Source organism: Filicampus tigris, chromosome 12, assembly GCF_054856515.1.
Source record: "Filicampus tigris isolate MCC_2025a chromosome 12, RoL_Ftig_1.0, whole genome shotgun sequence".
Lineage (NCBI taxonomy): Eukaryota > Metazoa > Chordata > Actinopteri > Syngnathiformes > Syngnathidae > Filicampus > Filicampus tigris.
The window spans coordinates 10,042,865-10,062,578 of NC_141228.1; the positions used below are offsets into that span (position 1 = coordinate 10,042,865).

A 19,714-nucleotide genomic window follows, 5' to 3' on the forward strand; every position below is an offset into this window, starting at 1 on the left:
AAAAACATATTTTTAACATTTTGAAACAATACAAACTTTATATGATGTGTATTCAGTTCTGTACAAAACATTTTGATTCGTTGTTTGTGTTGTCATTTATTTGTCAATTTATGCTAAGTTGGGCCTTTAAATGAGCATCTTCATAATAAATGAGTTCAAAATTTAATTCAGAACAGCCAATTAAATGAGTGTGAATTTTTGTACAGATATGCTGGGAAATATTGAAGTTGTAACTGTTTTACACTATAATTTGAAGACATTTCTGACCAAATTTTCTTTAGGCAAAAAAAGTGTTCCTCAAAAAGGCTTTTTTTTTTCCCTCACACAAAAAGCTGATTTTCTCTGCATATCAATCTATCATTTTTTTTCATTCTTGGTGTGCTGTACTCTGGTTAAAGTGACCATTACTACCAGGCTTGTCAAAATTTCTGAATAAATGTGCAAGAGATTAATGTTATTAACTTGAACGAACATACAGACAATCACAGCAGTATTAAAAACCTGACATGAAATGCTGGTATGGCGAATCGACTAGGCAAGAATTAAGAGGGTGGCATGAACATGCCAGCTAATAACACACATCTGTAACTCAAACGGCACACCGTTTCCATTTATCCAGCTTCAACAAAAAAGGGTTGAAAAGAACATGGTGCAGGTAGCAAGTAGAAATTGTATGCATTTTGCAGTACAGTGTCCACATTCATTTGCTTTTGCTGGAAACTAGCTATAGCGTGAACATTTCAGCCAGTGAATGAAGGTGACACAGACTCTCCATGAAATCACCTTCTGGATGGCATACATTGTGTCAGTGTGAGTTTGAAAAAGTCATCTTTGAAAGGGAGATTTGGAGCCAGTGACTGTCTCTTATGTCCTTCTCTCATACAGAACACTGACAAGTAGGACTGGTTCAGTGAACACAGCAATCATAAGCATGTGTGACCTCCGGGTCAACACTTGATGAATGAAAATGAATATTTGACATACACTTCAAGTCAGCATAAAGAGCAAACATTGCATTGGATGGAGGCTAGCCGTCTAAGTACCCACCTTGAATATTTCAAAACTATGCAACAAACCTGTTTGCCGGAAAATACAACACAATACTGGTACTGTATCAATAGTAATGTATTCACAGTAAATTTAAACTTTCAAACTACGGTATGTCAAATATTAAAAGATATGGACATTTTCTTATATGAAATAACCTTGTAACGATATATTCGACCAACAACTTGGTAAAGGCTTTAATGCCTCTAATGCTAACAAAGAAGCATGAGGAGTGGAGCATAATTGCTTAATGATATAACACAATGTCAAAAAAATGCCTCTATATAGAACAACGTTTACATATGTAAGCAAGGGATGCACGCAGGTTGCGAGTGCAAGTGTGTGCGCGTGTGTGTTGTTGATGTGGTGGGTGGTTGTTGTAGACGGACAAGTTGAGGCTTGCCCTCCAACAGACACATGTTCTCTATTGTTAAGCCAACTCCTTTCCTGCCCAGGGATCAATGTGACCTGTCGAAAGTCACCCACTTGCTGTCAGACGTCAGAATGACAAGTCAAGGGAAACTGGGTTGGGGGAGGCGGCGGCCAGCAAACAACAACCAGGAATCTCACGGAGCAGTGTGCAAATTGTTGCATTTTCATTTTAGTAGAGGTGGGGGGTAATGGTTAACAATCAGGAGTCCCCTGCAGGTGGTTAATGGCTTGGAGCATCCAGCAGCTAGCTGGTAGACCTAGCCAAAAGGACAGACATTTCCAAAGTGATCAATACAATAAAACACATACAGTATATTTTCAGCCAGAATCTGATGTGAGGGTCGCATGTGGTGGTGGTCAATGTTTGGGTGCGGTAGGTCTGATGGACAGCTGGCCCTCCTTTAACCCCAGCAACAGCATCAGCTTTGTCTGTGGGCTCCACTGACACATGTCCTCTCTTGTGGGCCGCATAGTCAGAGCCGCGAGGTGCAAAACACTTTTACCTAAGGTGCTGACTGACTGACGGATGGAGGGATGCGGACTTGCTGGAGCGGTAAGCGTTAACGCTTGCAGGGGCCGTGCGTCGGTCAAGAGGAGAATGTATGGCAGGTGAGGCCTTGAGCACGTGCAAAGTATGAAGCCGCAGTAGAGAGAAATGGCAAGCTGCATGCTGGCTTGCACAGCGGGGTAGGAGTGGGTGGGATTGGTGTGGCAAATAAGATAAGCAGGACAACTAGTCAGCTGTCAACTTTACAGCCAGCAACAGACGTGCAGAGAGGAGGTGGCCCGGGCAAGGCGGCTTGATTGGCGGCTGGAGGGATGGTGGGCGGGCAGTTGTCAATCACGCAGCTGAGCAGGGCCTGGGGCACACCTGTTCACCTTTGAGTCTGGTGACCTTTTCAATTGGGGGGGGCGGCAGCAGTTGTGATGAAAAGCAGGATGGGGATATTGTTATTCTGCATATAAAAAGGACCCTCAATATAGATCACCTGAGTGATAGCAGGCCAGGTGGGTAACTCAAAGACTTTTTTTTTTTTTTGCATTTTATGGTCCTTCTAAATGTGCCTTAAGGTTCACCAGCCTTTAACGCCTCTCATTAGCATCATGAGGACGCAAAAGGATGGATAACAAATAAAGTGGAATTTTCCAAAGTCAAATGCCCTGAAGGTTGTACAAATCACAAATCATCAAACATTTTCAGAAAATAGCGGGCCTCTAAATTTGTTAATTAAATTGCTGTTTTGAAATGTCAGCAAATCTTGTAGGACTAAAGTATCAAATTCATTGACGGATGAAATTTAAGAGACATTCTGACCGTCTTGTTTTTTCTTGACTTTATTGCAACGCTTACCGGAAAAGATGAAGCGCAATGTCATGTGAAAACAATCAACATCAAATGAGACAATGCAGTTTTGCATTCTGTTACGAGGTCGGAATCCTGAGTAGGAAAAAGATGGCGGCAGGTCATGGCAGCATCCCGTAGGGGAGACACCCCCTACGTAATATAATTAGCGATTACTTGGACTATGATTATATATATATAAAAAAAAAAATGAAGTTGTGATAGAACTTTTTTTTTTAATGAATGAAGATTGAAAAATCTAAACATTCTACACTGTCTGACCATTCAAAAAAAGAAAATGTTTGTGGATCTCCTCCCGAAGGCGTTTCCATTTGGCAAGCTAACACTGTCACATTAAACAATGGAAGTCATTCAGTGACCAGCGAGCACGGGTGAAGAACTGTACAACGGGGGTAGGTGTGGGAACACGAACCATCCATCCTGTCCACATCTGCACTTCACTTCCTCCTCCGCAGATGACCCAGCTGCTACACTTTGTGAACTTTGCCGCGCGCCATCCGCAATCAGAGCTTTTTCGCCGTCATTGTGAAGAAAAGTGCTGCAGTGGCCCCGAGTGCTCAGGAGCGACGCTTGGCTGGAGCTTATTTTGCTTTGGCTTGCCCAAATAAACAAGCCGGGACCTCGCGGCCGCAGCTGTGGGCCTCTCCCTGGCTAACCTCCTCTCCTGTGATTCCTCCACTCACACATGGAGAATGAGGGAAAACAAGTGTGGGGGGCGGGGGAGACAACTAACCCGAGCCAAAGCCAGCAGAGGTTAGAACTGGACCAAATGCTGCTTATAATCAGTCGGGTCTTTCCCACGCCTGCAGGCCTCGTGCGTGTGCAGCCGGCGGCATGCCTGCTTGCCAGAAAGTGTTCACGTCTACGGTCATTCTCCCACTTAGGGAGAGGAGGGAGGGGATGAAGTTTAGCTTCTCCCTTTCCTTGTAGCGAGGGGGGTTATTCTGCAAGTTTCTGTGCAAAGGCTAAGGTTTAAAAGCAGCAGGCTGAGAGGAATCCATAACGCCTTTTTTTAACCTGCCGCTTTCCAAACAGTTTAGATTTAGTGCATTTGGAGTCTGACAGCTGATTAAATTGGACTAATGGGCCGAGCATGCTGGGATGAAGGTCACAGTGTGGCTCTTCCTACAGAGCCACTTATGAGAATAACCTGTGACCTTTCTCCAAAAAATGAGACCATGTTGCAAGAAGAAAAAAACAAAAAAACAAGTGAGCATTAAATTTGCATGGATGGGTCAAAATATCTCTTGTATTCCACTTCAGATGCTCAACTTTCTGGACAACAACGATTTACAGACACCTGTCTACTCTTAAGGCCCTGACCAAAAAGAGGCAGGCCAACAGTGGCAGATGCTTACCCCCTGTGGCGTCCGGCCGGCTGTCGGCACGTCACGCTGGAGGAATACGCCGCAACAACAGACGTCGCTAATCATTAAAGGATGTAATACCCTTCCATACCATCGGCGGCGGTAGTCACCATTTCTCATGGTTAGAAAACTCCAACCGGAAAGCTGTTGGCCAGGGTCGGATTATAACAAGGTAAACAATGCATTCAGCTATATTCTTCGCTCACGATGAACTCCCACGCGAAGTAAAGCATCACGTTCTCGACACGGTATTGTGAAATACTTATATTGTCAACCCTCGCTCTTGTACTTATAGGAAGATTAAGGCAGCGGAGGCGCATTTGTCACTTCCCGTTGATGCTCCGAGCGCTAATTTGCTAGCTAACAGCCAATCAGAGTGACCAAATGTCACGACTGGCGACGCCGATTCAACATACGTAGACGCCCCCAAGACGGTTACAGACGGGTTACGACACTACGACGGTGGCCACTACACCAAACAGACGGCGCATTCAGACGCCGCGACGCTTCACGACCTCCGACGTCATCAGGGCCTTTACATTCACCAGTGGGCTAATTACTGGATCGACTGGAATTGTGACTACATTTACAGGGTCAAAAGGATAAAAGTATGTTGCCAGGATGTACAAGTGAAATGTCACGGATGATATTTGAACCATCTATAGTCAATTTCAATTAGTTCATCAGCCCGCAATCACCTATGACAACGCCCTCTACATAAACGAATGAATTCCTCCTACACACACACCGACACACATCCACGACCGCCTACACGTGTATCTGTCCGCTCACACACACACACACGCATCCATCACCTCTAATGAATGCTCAGTCACCCACTGACTAACTCCCACGCACACCAACAGACTCCACAAATGCAACAAACAGCAGCCTACTAACCTCCTACACACACACTCTCACCCCCACACCCCCACACACACATGCAGCCTTGCTCCGCTTGCACCGTCAGCCTATTGCAGAGCTGAGTCAGCAATTAGCCAGTGGCGTATGCGTTCAATTCACGGGAGCACCGTGGAGAATGGACCGAGGAGGAGGGCGTCGCCTTCAGCCTCGAGATGGGACAGATGGGTTGAGAGGGAGCTCCCAGGCAGGTAGTCATCCCCAGAATGTGGGGGCGTCTTTGGGGGGTCTCGCCAGGGTGTGAATGGCTTTTAAATGCCTCCCACTCACGCCCACAGAGAAGGTCCAGAGGGGGGCTATTGTCACTTAAGACCCGGCCTCCCTCCTCCTTCGACTCTTCATGCTGAGTGGGTGCATCGCAGGCAGATCGCTGCCTCCAAACACACCTGCAGGAATGCACTCCAATGAATATGTAACATGTCGGCAAATGGAGCGGCATCTGCCATGTGAACACAAGCAGCCTTCCTCAGTGAATATGAATGATCGCTCCGAATTTGCAGATGAATTCACGCAATCTCGGCAAAGTCCGAGCAGCGGGAACAGCAGCGTGTTCTGACTGTCTGTCAGTCGACAGCAGTTGGTTTGGTTTCATGTAAAGGGGCCCCTGGATTCGACAGATGCTCAGAAAAAAAAGGAATGGTTCCCAGAGCTTTAAAACTTCAGTCATATCCGCATGAAACATGAATTCAGCCAGCATTTGCAGCCAGCATTTTTCCCCTCCAGTTTTACGGAATTGGGGGACAAAGTTGAAGTTGAAGTCGAGACAAATTTCTCCGTTGATGTTGTTTGTGTTAAAGGGAATTCTGCAAAGCAGGACAAGAGGGTACCAGACTACTACTAAAATCTGCGATGCTAACTGCCTGGACATCTTCAACAAAATACTCAAGCACCATCTGTTATCAAAGCATACATGAAACAACATGAATACAGACACACACATATAATGATGTGAAGTCATCCACCGTGATGTGTCCTGAATTACTAGTTTAAGCTGTAGATGCATCACAAACTACGATCCCAAATAGGTTACAGTTTTTGTCAGTTGCGTTGGTACATTTCTCAGATCAGATGGGAATTTTTCAAAACGATTGGTTCAATTTTCATACCACTGCGTCACTTTTGCATATCAAAAATGCAATTTTTGCAACTGTTTCCGACATTATCAAATGCTTATGACATGTTGATCAAACTATATTGAATTGCCTGTGAATGAACAAAAACACTCTTTTTTCTTTTCTTCTCTTAAAGTGCAAACAGTGTTAAAATGCAGATTTAAAACTACAAACAGGATGACTGGTCAAGTCATGCAGTTCAAGTCTAAGTCAAGTCACTTAGATACAAAGACCCGAGTCAAGTCATTCCCATGTTTTTGGCAAGCAAGTCGCAAATCCTAAAAATAGCAACTGGAGTCTGACTCGAGTCAACTCGTTTGACTCGAGTCTCCCATCCCTGCAGGCTTGCACCGAAGCGCCATTGTTGAACTGGTGTTCATCGATGAACACCAAGAAAACCAGGTGCAGTGCGAAAAGGCCTTTAGAGTGGCCCTTGTGTACTACTGACCAGCACGCTCCGAGCAAACTTGGAACTCGCAACAGAGTTCTGCTCTTCAAGGCGATGACGTGCTCCCGGGACTCTCCTCTCCTTTAGTTTCTTATTATTCTAATGACATCAAACGTAACTATTGGCGCCCACACTGCCAGCTACTGGTTACGCCCATGCTGCTGACAACTGACAGAGTCGGAGAGGAAGAGCAGGCACCACCGCGACTGTGAGGTGGTGAAATAGTGTCGTGAAGGAGAGATGAGCTGTGCCGCGCTTGCCAGGGACTCCGTCTGGGCTCTGTGACGAGCCTGATGGCTCCATGTCAGTGTCATTATGTGGGTGCGCGTTCGGGAGCTCTTTCAGCCCAGACGGACGTGACACACACATTGAAGCGTGTGTCAGGAGGCCACCCACGCCCGACGGCAGGAGAGTGCCAGGCCGTGACACACGGAGCGTGGTGAGGTGACAAATTCGACAAGAGATGGGTCGGTGCCTTCTCGCCACATGTCAGTCACGTCTCACTCTTTTCGCTCAACTTGGCCGCTTACTATTCCTCGAGCTCAGGAAAGGAAAAACATTGGCGCTTTGAACAAACACAACGTAACCTGGCCTCCTTGCAGTATCATTTTCCATCCCTGGACGTAGATGTCATTTTTCACATTTAGTGCCTTTGGATGTAAAAACAGCGCCATAACGCCAAGCATGGTTGATTTGTTCTTCCCTAGCTCCCTCCAACTGTGGACTGACAAGCTTCACTTCAAGTCTTCCCTATTGCCTTCCTTAGGGTGTTCCAGGACCTCGTGCAAACGCTTAATCACCTCAATTAACTGTTTAGCCCAAGTGGCAAAGTAAACACCAGGCACACTTGGGCAGGCCTCCAGAAACAAACCACAGCAGGCAATAAAAACTGAGCGTGGAGGAGGGTCACGTGTGCCAAATTTCAAAGGCAACCAATAAAAAGACCAAATCTGGTTTTCACATTTCACATTGAGAAAAAAAACGACAGTGATATCATACTACGGCGATTTCCGGCGAACAGCGCTATCGCCAGGGCTCGCTGGAACCTGATCTCTCTTCATGCGTGGGGATTTAGGGCTACTAAATCTACAGTAGCTATAAAGTCAGAAGCCATCTTTTTATTCAAAGTACATTGTGTGATTTATTAGGTCACCTGTCTAAAACATCGTTTCACCTCTATGACCCTCAAACAGATTATTTTTCAAACAGCATGTTGCTACGATGAACTGCTCAACACAGCTATCAAGTTAACATGGGCAATAATTATTACTATATTAGTGGTGCCGTGGGATAAGAGCATATATATATATATATATATATATATATATATATATATATATATATATATATATATATATATATATATATATATATATATGTATATATATATATATATATATTTTTTTTTAAATCAGAAAAAAAACCTCTACAATATTGTAAAAAAAAGATACATTAATGACATAGAATAGGAAATAGAATGTACATACTTTATTAAAAAAAAAAAACACACACATTAACTACATATAATATATAGGATGTAAAGATTTCTTGTTTACATTTCAACGGCCACTGTAGTCCTTCCTGTGTGCATGCCTTCGCCACAGGGCAGCAGTATAATAAAGTTATACAGATATGCATGAAGATTACCCAGCAGTAAATCACAGTAATCTTAGTCGTTTTTCACAGAGGATAAAGAATATATGCCATTTCTTATTGTTACAATGTCTGCCAAAGTGAGTTGCGGCACCATTTGTGTTCAAATATCCATTGCTGAAAGGGTTACAACAGTGACAATGATGCTATTCCTTATCCCGACAGGACAGGGTCCTCAGTTTAGAGAGTTCAATTCCTACGGTGGCACCATAAGCAAAATTTGTATGCAAGTTAGAATGCGCCCTTGTCTTATCACCAACCTATACTAACGCAATATTTCGGCCATCCATCTATATTTGTATACACTCGGTGGGGTCGTGAGTGTGCTGGAGCTTTTCTCACTCAGGACTGGTTGCCAGTCAATCGCAGAGCACGTATAGACAACCATTCGCACTCACATTCGAACCTAAGGACAAACTTGATACAATTAACTCAACAAGCACGTTTTATCTTTTTTATTTTATTTTTTTGAGGGGGGTGGTTTAAGAAGAGGAGAGAGTTGCAGCAGGACAACTTGTGGCTGCTTCACCATGACAACGTGCCTGCTAACAATGCCCTCAGCATCCAGCATTCCTGGCCGCGCCGTGCTAAAGCAACCTCCCTACTCACCCGACCTGGCTTCCTGTTTCCCAAGATCAACAAGGTCATCGGGAGACCCACCTCGTATGTCACAATGCCACCAAGCCCGAGTCATTTCATTGACAATCTCCTCACAGAATACAAACAACATACTGTACATATAAGTAACTTTACTTGGTTGACATGGAAAACTTTCCAGCACACATTTCACTTAAGTGACATTATACCTTGCTGTTATTTCACGCGGAATGACGATCTTTCTTGATGGGTTTCTCTTGAAACTTCACATTATCATTCCGAACAGACTTGCTCTATATCTGTCCAAATATCAGTCAGACCTCAGCAATGGGATAATCCCTTGTCAACATGTCCTAATCTATGATTGGGCTGCCCCTGGACTCTGATCTGCCCCCCTGAATAAATCCATCCTTCATCGCCGGATCCCTCTGGCCAACATGGGCCCTGACAAAGCCCTAATCCATTACCTCCTGTCACAGAAGGCTGCCCTGCAACACCCCCTCATGGTCCAGCATTAGCCTAATCCACTGGGCCGCGGCTCCATGAGAATGGAGCGCCCACGCGGCTTCACCCCGGTTCTATTTGCTCGTTGCATCTGAGTCAACACCCCCCCCCCCACCCCACCCCCACCCCCGGAAGGATGAACAACACAGAAAAGATCAGCACACCAAGACGTCCTTGGACCAGTACGACACTGTTGACTGCACCCACCATCAGAAGTTTTTTTTTGTTGTTGTTGTTACTTTGGGTGGTGATGCAGGCTGTCTGTCGGCCTGTCTGGTAGACCTCTGGTGTGGTAATGTGATCCCTGAAGCAAACATAAGACTTCCTGATGTACAAAGTGTGCAAGCCACTGGATGCCACCTTCAAGGGGTTCATATCTGCAAATTCACACAAAGGGGATAATAGGCATCTGTCAACATATGAATGTTGGCCAAAACTGCACAAACATCTGTTAAAGCAGTGTAGACCCACCTTTATTAAATCAAGGCACATATTTTACACTGGAAATATCTCACCACACACCACAAACAAAGAAGTTGCCAAAAGTACACTGTATTCCAGTAGCGGCAGCCCGTGACCACACTCTGAGTGGCCCCTTGAAAATTGCATATATATATATATATATATATATATATATATATATATATATATATGCACAGAGAGGGAGGGTTTTTCCTGCATTCAAAATTGAGAAGCGGCCGTCTCTAACTATTTTTGTGCCAGAACGACTGATATATTGCTCAACACAATTGCAATTGATTTACCTCTACAGCAGCAACGTATTTTTACTGCAGTTGTAGCGTTCGCCACTATGGAGGCGGTACTATATCAGGCCTGGCCGACCCGCGTATCGTCAGCCGCATGCGGCTCTTTGCCGGGTTTCAAGCGGATCTTTTCGCTTTGAACGTGCAGCGCGCCGTTGTCAACCCCATTCATGTTCATGTGGTGAGGGGCGGCACCACAGAAAGAAACGTTGCTGGGCGGCTGCGCGTACTCTCAAATTCCCTCGGATTGAAACATATTCTTACTTTACGGCGCACCGTCGTGACTTCAGAATAGGAGAGGGGCTGGCAAGCGATTTACTGCTATTTTGACGGATTTATTTACAAGTCATGGCAATGGAGGAACCATTGATTAATAAAGTGCATTTACTGTATTAACATTGAAAGATACAAGACTGGTCTTTCTTTTGTAACAATGAAAGATACATTTTGCTAATCAGTAGGATAAGCCTCACTTTTTACTTCCTGGTCGGCCGCTGCGTCAGTACTTCCAAATATGGGCACGCTGTTGCGCGTCTGATGAAGGGCTTGTCCGAACGCGGCGACTCAACAGATGACATTCCGCAAGCAAGGTACCAGTTACGTGTATCTCACGCATGCACTTTGACGCAAATGAGATCGAGGGGGGAAAAAACGTTGAGTCGTGTTGCCCACCAAGTTCACGTTTCAAATGTGAAATGTGAGGGAATCTGATTGAGCTAGTGTTAATAAATGAATGCCTTAACGTTCTTATTGGAACTCTTAATTTAAAGTTTGTTCCCTGAAAAAGAAAGCGAGTGCGTTGAATTGACAGAATACATGCACGCCATGGCGCATGGTCAGGATGGAACCACCTCTGCGTCAATCTGACCCCGAAAAAACTTTTTTTTATGCAGATATGACCTGGGACATTTTTTTCCCATATTTTTTAATCACCTATTTATTTTATGTATAAACTGAATTACTTTTAGTTCGTAGTGTTATTGTTAGTTTTACTAAAAATAATAAATAATAAATAAATAATAAAACATGAGTCTGAAGAAAGAGCATTTAATTTATCTTCTTGTCACAATACATCGCTGGTGTATGTAGCTCTATGAACAAAGCCACATTGCAGTACGTGTATACATTTTTGGACCAATTAAAATAAGTGAGACTGGATAATTTCTCACAGTACAGCTGATGATCTCTCACAGCACGCAGGGCTTTAAGCGTGTAGGAAACCAAATAATTTGGACGGTGTCAATGTGGGAGAAAGTGATCGACAACTAATCTTATGTTTGTAAATGAGAACGACACACATTGCCGACTTGTTTCTGGGGACAAATTAAGCACGATAACAAAAAGACAAGAAAGACAAAAAACAGACTGACTGACTTTAAAATGAAATCTCCAGGCACCAATTCAGTGAAATAAATTTTCTCTGAAGTTAAGATAAAGTTTAACAATGTGAAGCTCAGCATCAGGTAACATAATAAGCAGCATTATCGCTGGGTTAAAAAGTAAGTGTAAATAATTAACTATATTCACCTGACTAGCTAACCAGGTGGAAGAAAAAGCAGTAATGGCGTACCACCGATGTTAATGTTTGTCACTATAATATTCATCTCCTTTATGGCACAAAACCATCATCTTTTGTTCCTGCACATTCACAAACAATGTGCGTGATGTAAACTGTCACGTCTGAAACAAATCTACACTTTCCTAATGGGCTTTTAGTTCCTGATGGGATTCCTTCCTTCTTTTTTTTTTTAAATTTCTGCTTTACCGTCATCAAACAGCCTCGCACTGAGCATTCAGAACCAACACTGTCCTCTAGCGGCGGACATAACAACTGCACCCAGCGTCCAACTCCAAAACTGTGGCTGATCATGAATAGAAATTACTGTACACTAACTCAATTTTGAAGACATTTTCAAATAACATCTCTTAGCAACTTATCTGAATATTGATTTTGAAGTCCATAAAATGTGTGATCAATTTTAACTATACGTTTGGGAAACAAAGATAGACACACAAAAGACATACAGACACATAAAAAATCTGAATATAAGATGATGCCGGCACAAAACAGTAGACAGACAGACAGATAGTAATTCATTAATCCCTCAGGGTTCCCTCATGAAAATTAAGGTACTTCGTAAAGTTAAATTCAATTGGCCAGTGCGAGCAGTACTGATGCTCTCACTGGTCAAGTTGTTTGATTTTCCGAGTCACATGGAAGCAAGTGAGCATGCATCTTTTCCTCACCTGGGTCCCTTCTCACACCTCAGTTACCATCCCGTCTCTGAGCGGCTCTCACTTAATCTCGAACCAAATGTGATGAGCACATCTCCCCACGGCCCCATCAGTGTAAAGGGTCATATTCTCTGCAACACATATTGTCTAGCCCGAGATGAACTCACAAGAGATTATGGCAGCACGGGGAGTCGTTCTGCCTGAGGGAAGAGGGAGCTGCCAACAGGACATTTGAGGATCTCCTGGGGATTTGTCGGCATCCTGTATGGCTCCTGTGGGGAGTATTCAGGAGGAGTCATGGCTGCAGCTGAGTTGTGATGGTAGACTCAGCAATAAAATTGATTTGTACTTATCATACACAGAACTAGAGCTATAGTGTAGGAGGAGTCCATTTATGTCTCTTGAGGTACAAAGTAAATTAAAGGACAGTAATGGACCTATTTAACTATTTGTACTTTTTTCTTGACCCAAAAAGTTCAAACAGGTACGGTGCCATGCTATAAAGTTCAGGGGGCCTATTTTGGTAGTCAGGTGCTCCTGCGCTCTTCGTAAAATCACGCATATTTTCATTTTGTTGCTGGGGAAGTATAGTTTAGTGTGTTTGTCAATTTGGTAGACCACGCTGCGTGTAGATAGGTGTTCTGACAGACCGAGGGCGTTTTCTATTACACTCCCCAGCGCATTCACCATTTTGGTGAGAAAAAGTAGACAAAATTCCACACTAAGTAAAATCACGTGTACCTCGTGGCGCAGGTGGTGTAACACGATTTTGGTGTATAATTATTGGGATGAGAGGTATTTCACACATGGAGCTCGCGGGTTCAAAGTGGTCTCCAATTGCCCATGTTGTATGCGCGGCCGACTACATCATCTGCAAGGGGAGATCTTGCGGTTTACGTGTACAAACGGAATGCGTGCGCCAATGTCCTGCATGCAAGTCTATTTCTGTTTCCGCATTGTCAAACATGGCGTGTACATCACAGACCCTCGGGGCTCAGGTAACGACCAATCACGGCTCACCTGTTTTATGAGGCTGAGCTATGATTGGTCGTTATCTGAGCGCTGAGGATGTGTGCTGTCATTTTCAGTCGACAGAAGTGACAAAATGGCCGCCGCAGAGATGGCTAAAAACGGGTGGATTTTGCTGCTTAACTCATATTTGATATTAATCATATTGCCTTGATTCAACTAGTGGGCCTCCATAGAACATATTCTTTTAAAAAATATGTTTGGGTTGACTTCCGCTTTAAGGAAAAAAATATTTGTTTGTGTTTATTTGAAAGACGGTAAAAAAAAAAAAAGCACACACACAAGCATGAGTAGAACACACAAACCTCACACAGGAAGGCTGGAGCCGATATTTGAACCCGGAACCTCTGAAGTTCTTGGCATACAGAACGTACTAACCACAAGGTTACTGTGCCTACTGGCCCCCGACTTAATAACTTCCTCTTCTCTGATCTTCATCAAATGTTTGCCCTTACTGCTGCCCTTTTGGAAAAGTGTCAACTTTTTTTTCATAACTTTACAGCTATTCATTGAGGCCACTCGGGGCTCCCAATGACTACTTTACTCTGACTTGTATTCATAATGCGTGCTATTGAGCTTTATGTACCATTGCATCCTGTCTGCATCCAACACTTTGGATGCTCCGAGGCACTCGGCCTCTCAGTTGGCATTTGCTCCTCTTCGGAGGGTCTAACACACACAGCAGCTACGTTAAGCTCCTGTGCCCCGAAGCATTTTCACCGACATAGAAAAAGCAGCCAGGATATAATATGGGATCAACTCGCATCGCCTGCAGCACCACTGAACACGCATGTACAACTGTGTGTGTGTGTGTGTGTGTGTCCTCTCATCTGAAGTCCTTTTTGCACAAGAATTTTCCCATTAAGAAACCCCTTAAATTACTTCACAGACCACACTGCCCATGTCCTCACTTTAATCTGGCCTTGAATCATTATTATTGCACTCGCAGGCTCAATGAAGGCAATAGAAACATAAAGCCTCTCTCAGCAAGCTAGCACAACACTCTTCTCCTCTCGTCTTTGTCTGCGCTCGGATTATACATTCATTTTTGCCAGGCGTGTGGTCAAACTTGGCCCTGGGAAAAGCCGCGTGTATCCCTCCCTTTCATGTGCCCCTCATGGTCGGGGTATCTAATGGTCATAATCGAGGCGGCCATGCTGGGAGCGCATTTGAAGGAGCGGTCAAGGAGCCCCTAATCCTCTCATACACAGTTTGTAGTGGCGGCCCCCGATACAAGAGCAGATTTTGTTGCGGGAACACGGAGTGTGAAGCTGGGTGGATTTGAGTTTGTGGTCCCAGAAATACACACATACACACACACACACGCACACACACACACACACACACACACACACACACAGCCGGCAGGTGGTTTTTGGCTTCCTGGAAGCCCTGATTAAAAGAAGAAAGATCTTTAAATAATGATATAATGTGAACTCATATTCATCGGTCAGGCCCCCCCTTGATCATTGATTTTTATACTTTTTGTTTTCATTCACGCCAACCTGGCAACCCAATCAGCCTTGCTTGTTTGTGTGAAGTGGTGACATAAACACCAACAGCAATGGGAGCAACTCTGAGGATCATTCATTTGAATTAAGATTATCTTGTCGACGATGCCAAAATAGGATGGCAAAACGCACAGTTTGCACCTCACGGAATGACACTACAGCGCTTAACTTCATTTGTCATTACAGAATCCACAGAGACGTCTACCCGTGTGAGGGAAAAACAACAACAACAAAAAAAAACAGCTTGAATCAAGTTATGGGTTGACTTGTCTCACCTGAAATTTGGTGGCGATTCAACTTAACTTGCTTGATTTTTTTTTTCCCACAGTGACTTGAGACATGCTTGACTTGCATGTATGTGACATGCACTTCTGATCTTCACACAATTCAAATTGGCCAGTAGTGCAGTAATTAAGACACAATGTCAAATGTGCAAAGATGCAGAATGTCCTTGAGCACTTTCAAATGTCCAGTAGTCTGGAATGTTGATCAACAACAGTTATACAAATATGTAGAGAGCTGAAGCTACAGCAGTAAATATTGTAACATGTAACATGTTGCAACGCGCTGGGCAGCACTGAAGTCTACTGCGAGAGAGATGCGGCGTATTTAACAGTAGGAAGAGGCAGAGAAGGTCCGCAAATAATAATGTCATCCGCAACAGTAAGTTGAGTGTATATTGAGCAAGGGCGTTGATTTGCGATACAAAATTGGAAGACTTTCTGGGGACCCCACTGTGAACCAACTCGACCCCCTTGTCCACATATTAGTTATCTAATGGTTATCTATGGTTAAATATTGATTGGTTAAATATCTGCCAGAATGCCAGGCCACTCCCACCTCCAGTTGACAAATGTGGATGTTTCAAGGTTAAGGGTAAGTTTGTTTTAATACCTTTAAATGAGTATGGCCTCTCTATGTATTGCATATTTTCACCTATGGCATGTGTCAGGCACATATCCCTGAAAAGTGTCATGTAGGCAGTATTGAACAAGGAGTCAAATCTATGACTCAATGAGATAAGCCTAAATAAAAGATGAGAATTTTACAACACATTCCTGAAATCAACAACACTGCTGTTTTCTGCGCTCTAAAAACAGTTGGGTAAAAAAAACTGTTTTTGGGTTAAATTTGACCCAATTGTTGTGTTAAAAAAGGACCGACCCAGACTTGGGTCAATTTGAACCCAAAAATTGGGTTATTCAGTTTTGACCCAACTTTAAGGGTTAAATAAACACAACAAATTGGGTCAAAACAATGTAACTAATTGGGTTATTCCACTATTTATTTTTTTATTTATTCATTTTATTTATAATGCTAAGGATACTGCCCCTTCCCCAAAAATGTATTAATAACAAGTCATGTCATGTCATCTTCCAAACCGCTTATCCTATATAGGGTCGCGGGGAGTTGCTGGAGCCTATCCCAGCCGTCAATGGGCGAAGGCAGACTACACCCCGAACTGGTCGCCAGCCAATTAATAACAAGTGAAAGTTTAAAAAAAAAAAAAGGGTCTTTAGTCGTGACTTGCCGACCGCCGACCGTTTAAATGATGCTTTGTGTGTAGACATGAACAGTATGTTGGTGACTGTCATGGCCGCCAGTCATACTTAATTCAAGTGTACATCTGGCACCTATGTATGGGCCTGTAAGGTTGATTTTTGACCCAACATAAAACATTACTGGCATATAACCCAATATATAGTTAATTTGAGCCAACAATTGGGTTCATTTATAAGAAATAACCCAGAATTTTGACCTAACACAAACAATCCAAAAATTCGGTTAATGAAATAACCCAACTGTTTTTAGAGTGTGTCTTGATTACTTGATTGGTTGGTGGCTTGAGGGGTGCGTCGCAACCACTCTGCAGAGGTGGTAGATCAAACTGATCTTTGGTGATTACCAGAGTCAAGTGTGGTGCAGTTCTCAGTGCCAATAGCCACTCCTCTCGCAGCGAGAGAGGTGCTCACAACACAAGTGAAGAAGATGCTTTTTTTTTCTTGAGCAGCCACCAGTGATAGAGTGGAGGGGACCCTCATTTCTAAACATCGGTGGGGGCCTCTCCAGACAGATAGCAGCAAGGCGCCTGCCTTCCAATTGCACCCCCGCCCTCCGGCAGCCATCGAGTTCACCCTCTCCACCAGCACCTGGCCACTCGACGCTTATAGTAGAGAGTAGCAGGAACAAAAAAATGGATACTTGTGGAAGAGAGACATACATCCATATTACTTATTACACTTTAAAATGACTTAGTGTCCAATTAACCTACCAAGCATGTTTTTAGAATGTGGGAGGAAACCGGAGTACTCGGAGGAAACCCACGCAGGCATGGGGAGAACATACAAATTCCACACAGGGAGGCTGGAGCCGGGATCGAACCCACGACCTCTGAACTGTGAGGCGGACGTGCTAACTAGTCGACCATATATATATATATATATATATATATATGTATATATATATATACATATATATACGTATATATTTATATATATACATATATATACATATATATACATATATACATATATATACATATACACATATATATACATATATACATATATACATATATATATACATATATATATATAGTTCATTAGTTCATTATGGGATGATGGATTTACAATGGCTTTTTTCCATAGCGTATTCCACGATATTATCACTGGTACTGTTTTGTGATGGCATATCTATCTATCTATCTATCTATCTATCTATCTATCTATCTATCTATCTATCTATCTATCTATCTATCTATCTATCTATAAAATATCTCGGCTACCATTTTTTGTATGTTGTCCATTCATGCTCTGATTGAAAAAAATAAAACAGTGAGTTATTCACCAGTGACTCAGTACTTGAGGTTTTTCACTGAACGCTATTTTACTCCAGCAATTATTTACTCTAAAGTAACAGTACATTTACTTGAGTACAATGTTCAGCTGCAGCACTAAAGTCATAATTACAGTTCATATTTGTTTGAAAAACCTTTGTAGCCCATGTATACATAACAATCAAATGAGAATTTGTAAGAATGGCAGGTACTGCAAGAATTTAGGACACATAAAAAGTTGTTTCTGCATCCATCCATTTTCTCTACTGCTGATTCTGTTCAGGGTTGGATCCTATCCCAGCAGACTTGAGGCAAAAGGTAAAATAATACAGAAGGATATAATGAGCTGAGGTGACCACTTGATGGTACTATGACTACTTTTGCTGGACGGACCACCGATCTTTAACTGAAAGAAACTGAAGAAGACAAGGTACATAATGTGTGGCCCCCCGCTCTTCCTCCTCATCTTCGCCCGTTTCACCGACTTCCCGTGTCACCGTGTCGTCTGGTCCTGCAAGGCTGCAGGTTTCTGGTCCAGCGGCCCGGGACAAGGCGCCCATTAACTGGAGGGCTGTGCAGAGGGTGCGGCGGACAAAAGACCCAACACGCTGTCCCTGCCCTCAGACAAGGCCCGAAACAAATGTTACAGAGCCGGCGCAGAATGGAATCATCCGGCCGGTGTCACTGAATACATTTACCTACCTCAGAGTCCTTTCAGACCACTGCTTTGTTTTAGCCCAGGAAGAAGGGAGGGCGTGAATGGAGGGGCTCGGGAGGGGGGAGGCCAGTGGGCAAGGAGAAATAACACAAGGAGAGGAGGGAGGAGAACCAAACAAGCTCCTGGTTTCCACAGTGACGGCCTCAGCTCTTAAAACACCACAGGGTTTGCTTGTGTGTGCGTGCGTGCGTGTCTGTGTGTGTGTCCGCCCCCACAAGGATGGCGGGAGGTCTTGTTGATTGTTGTTTTTTTGTTTTTCTTTTTGGCTTTACCCGCTCCGCTTTCTGCTCCTTTGTCTCCTCTTCTTCTGGCTGGGGTCTTTTCGTGGCTAATTGGAGAGCGAAGAGCAGTTCAAACGCCATACAAGACATCCTCTAAGCTCCCCCACTCCACTTTTTGGCCAAATCATTGAAAGAGCGCACATCACAAAGTCACATTGCAGGTTGGAGTGGCTCACTATTGTTGTTTTTCCTGGTAAAATACTTAAGAAGTTGGCCTTCCTCACGCAGACAACAGGAAGGACTTGAGAAGAGAGAGTTGAGGAATTAGCATCATGCACATATATGCATTGAAATCTTGGCAATGTTTGGCTTTGTTACAAGGGGCTTAACAAAGATGTAGAGAGACGTACTGAGTTTCAAATTGGCCATTCAAAACAGAAAGAAATGTGTGCAAACATATTTGCCTCTCAAGAAGTCAGAATATCATTCATCGATCTGTTCTGGGGAAAAAAGATACAGCATATGATAATGAATAAGAAATCCTAAATATATATTTTTTAATAAATATATCATCAAAATATGAGAGGGTGGGGAAGAAGCCAACCCCCCACCATCAGGCTTTTAAATCACTCTGACTCATGCGATGACTGCTGATTCAGTTTTCATGTTTATGATTCATCCTTTTTTTTTTCTATGTTGCTGTAAAAGCCGTTTACAACTACTTTTATACATAACTAAAAACTTTGGTTGACCACATTGCACAAGTTCTGAGGAAGAAGGGTCAATGCAAGAAATGGTAACTTTTGTTACCCATAGTTCTTCATTGTAATACGTACTGAAATATGCACATTTTAAACTCTGCTCTTTGCAATAACTGCAATGTTCTCAAAGTTCCTATGCACGGAACTACAATATGAATAACTGTGTGTGTGATTAATAGTGCAAGATTTGATTGA

At 43.4% G+C, this 19,714-nt stretch overlaps 1 protein-coding gene across 1 annotated transcript in view; it reads right to left on the minus strand.

The window, feature by feature from the left end:
- Nucleotides 1–9,686: 9,686 nt before the first annotated feature.
- The window catches only part of LOC147138307 (dynamin-like GTPase OPA1, mitochondrial), a 48,797-nt gene continuing 38,769 nt past the window's right edge, over nt 9,687–19,714 (minus strand). Inside the window, exons 4-5 of the mRNA XM_086048223.1 lie at nt 12,611–12,715; nt 9,687–9,821 (exon numbers count right to left, since the gene is read on the minus strand). Of these exons, the coding sequence (XP_085904349.1) occupies nt 12,617–12,715 (99 nt within the window). The 3' untranslated portion in view covers nt 9,687–9,821; nt 12,611–12,616. The remainder of the gene's footprint in view (nt 9,822–12,610; nt 12,716–19,714) is intronic.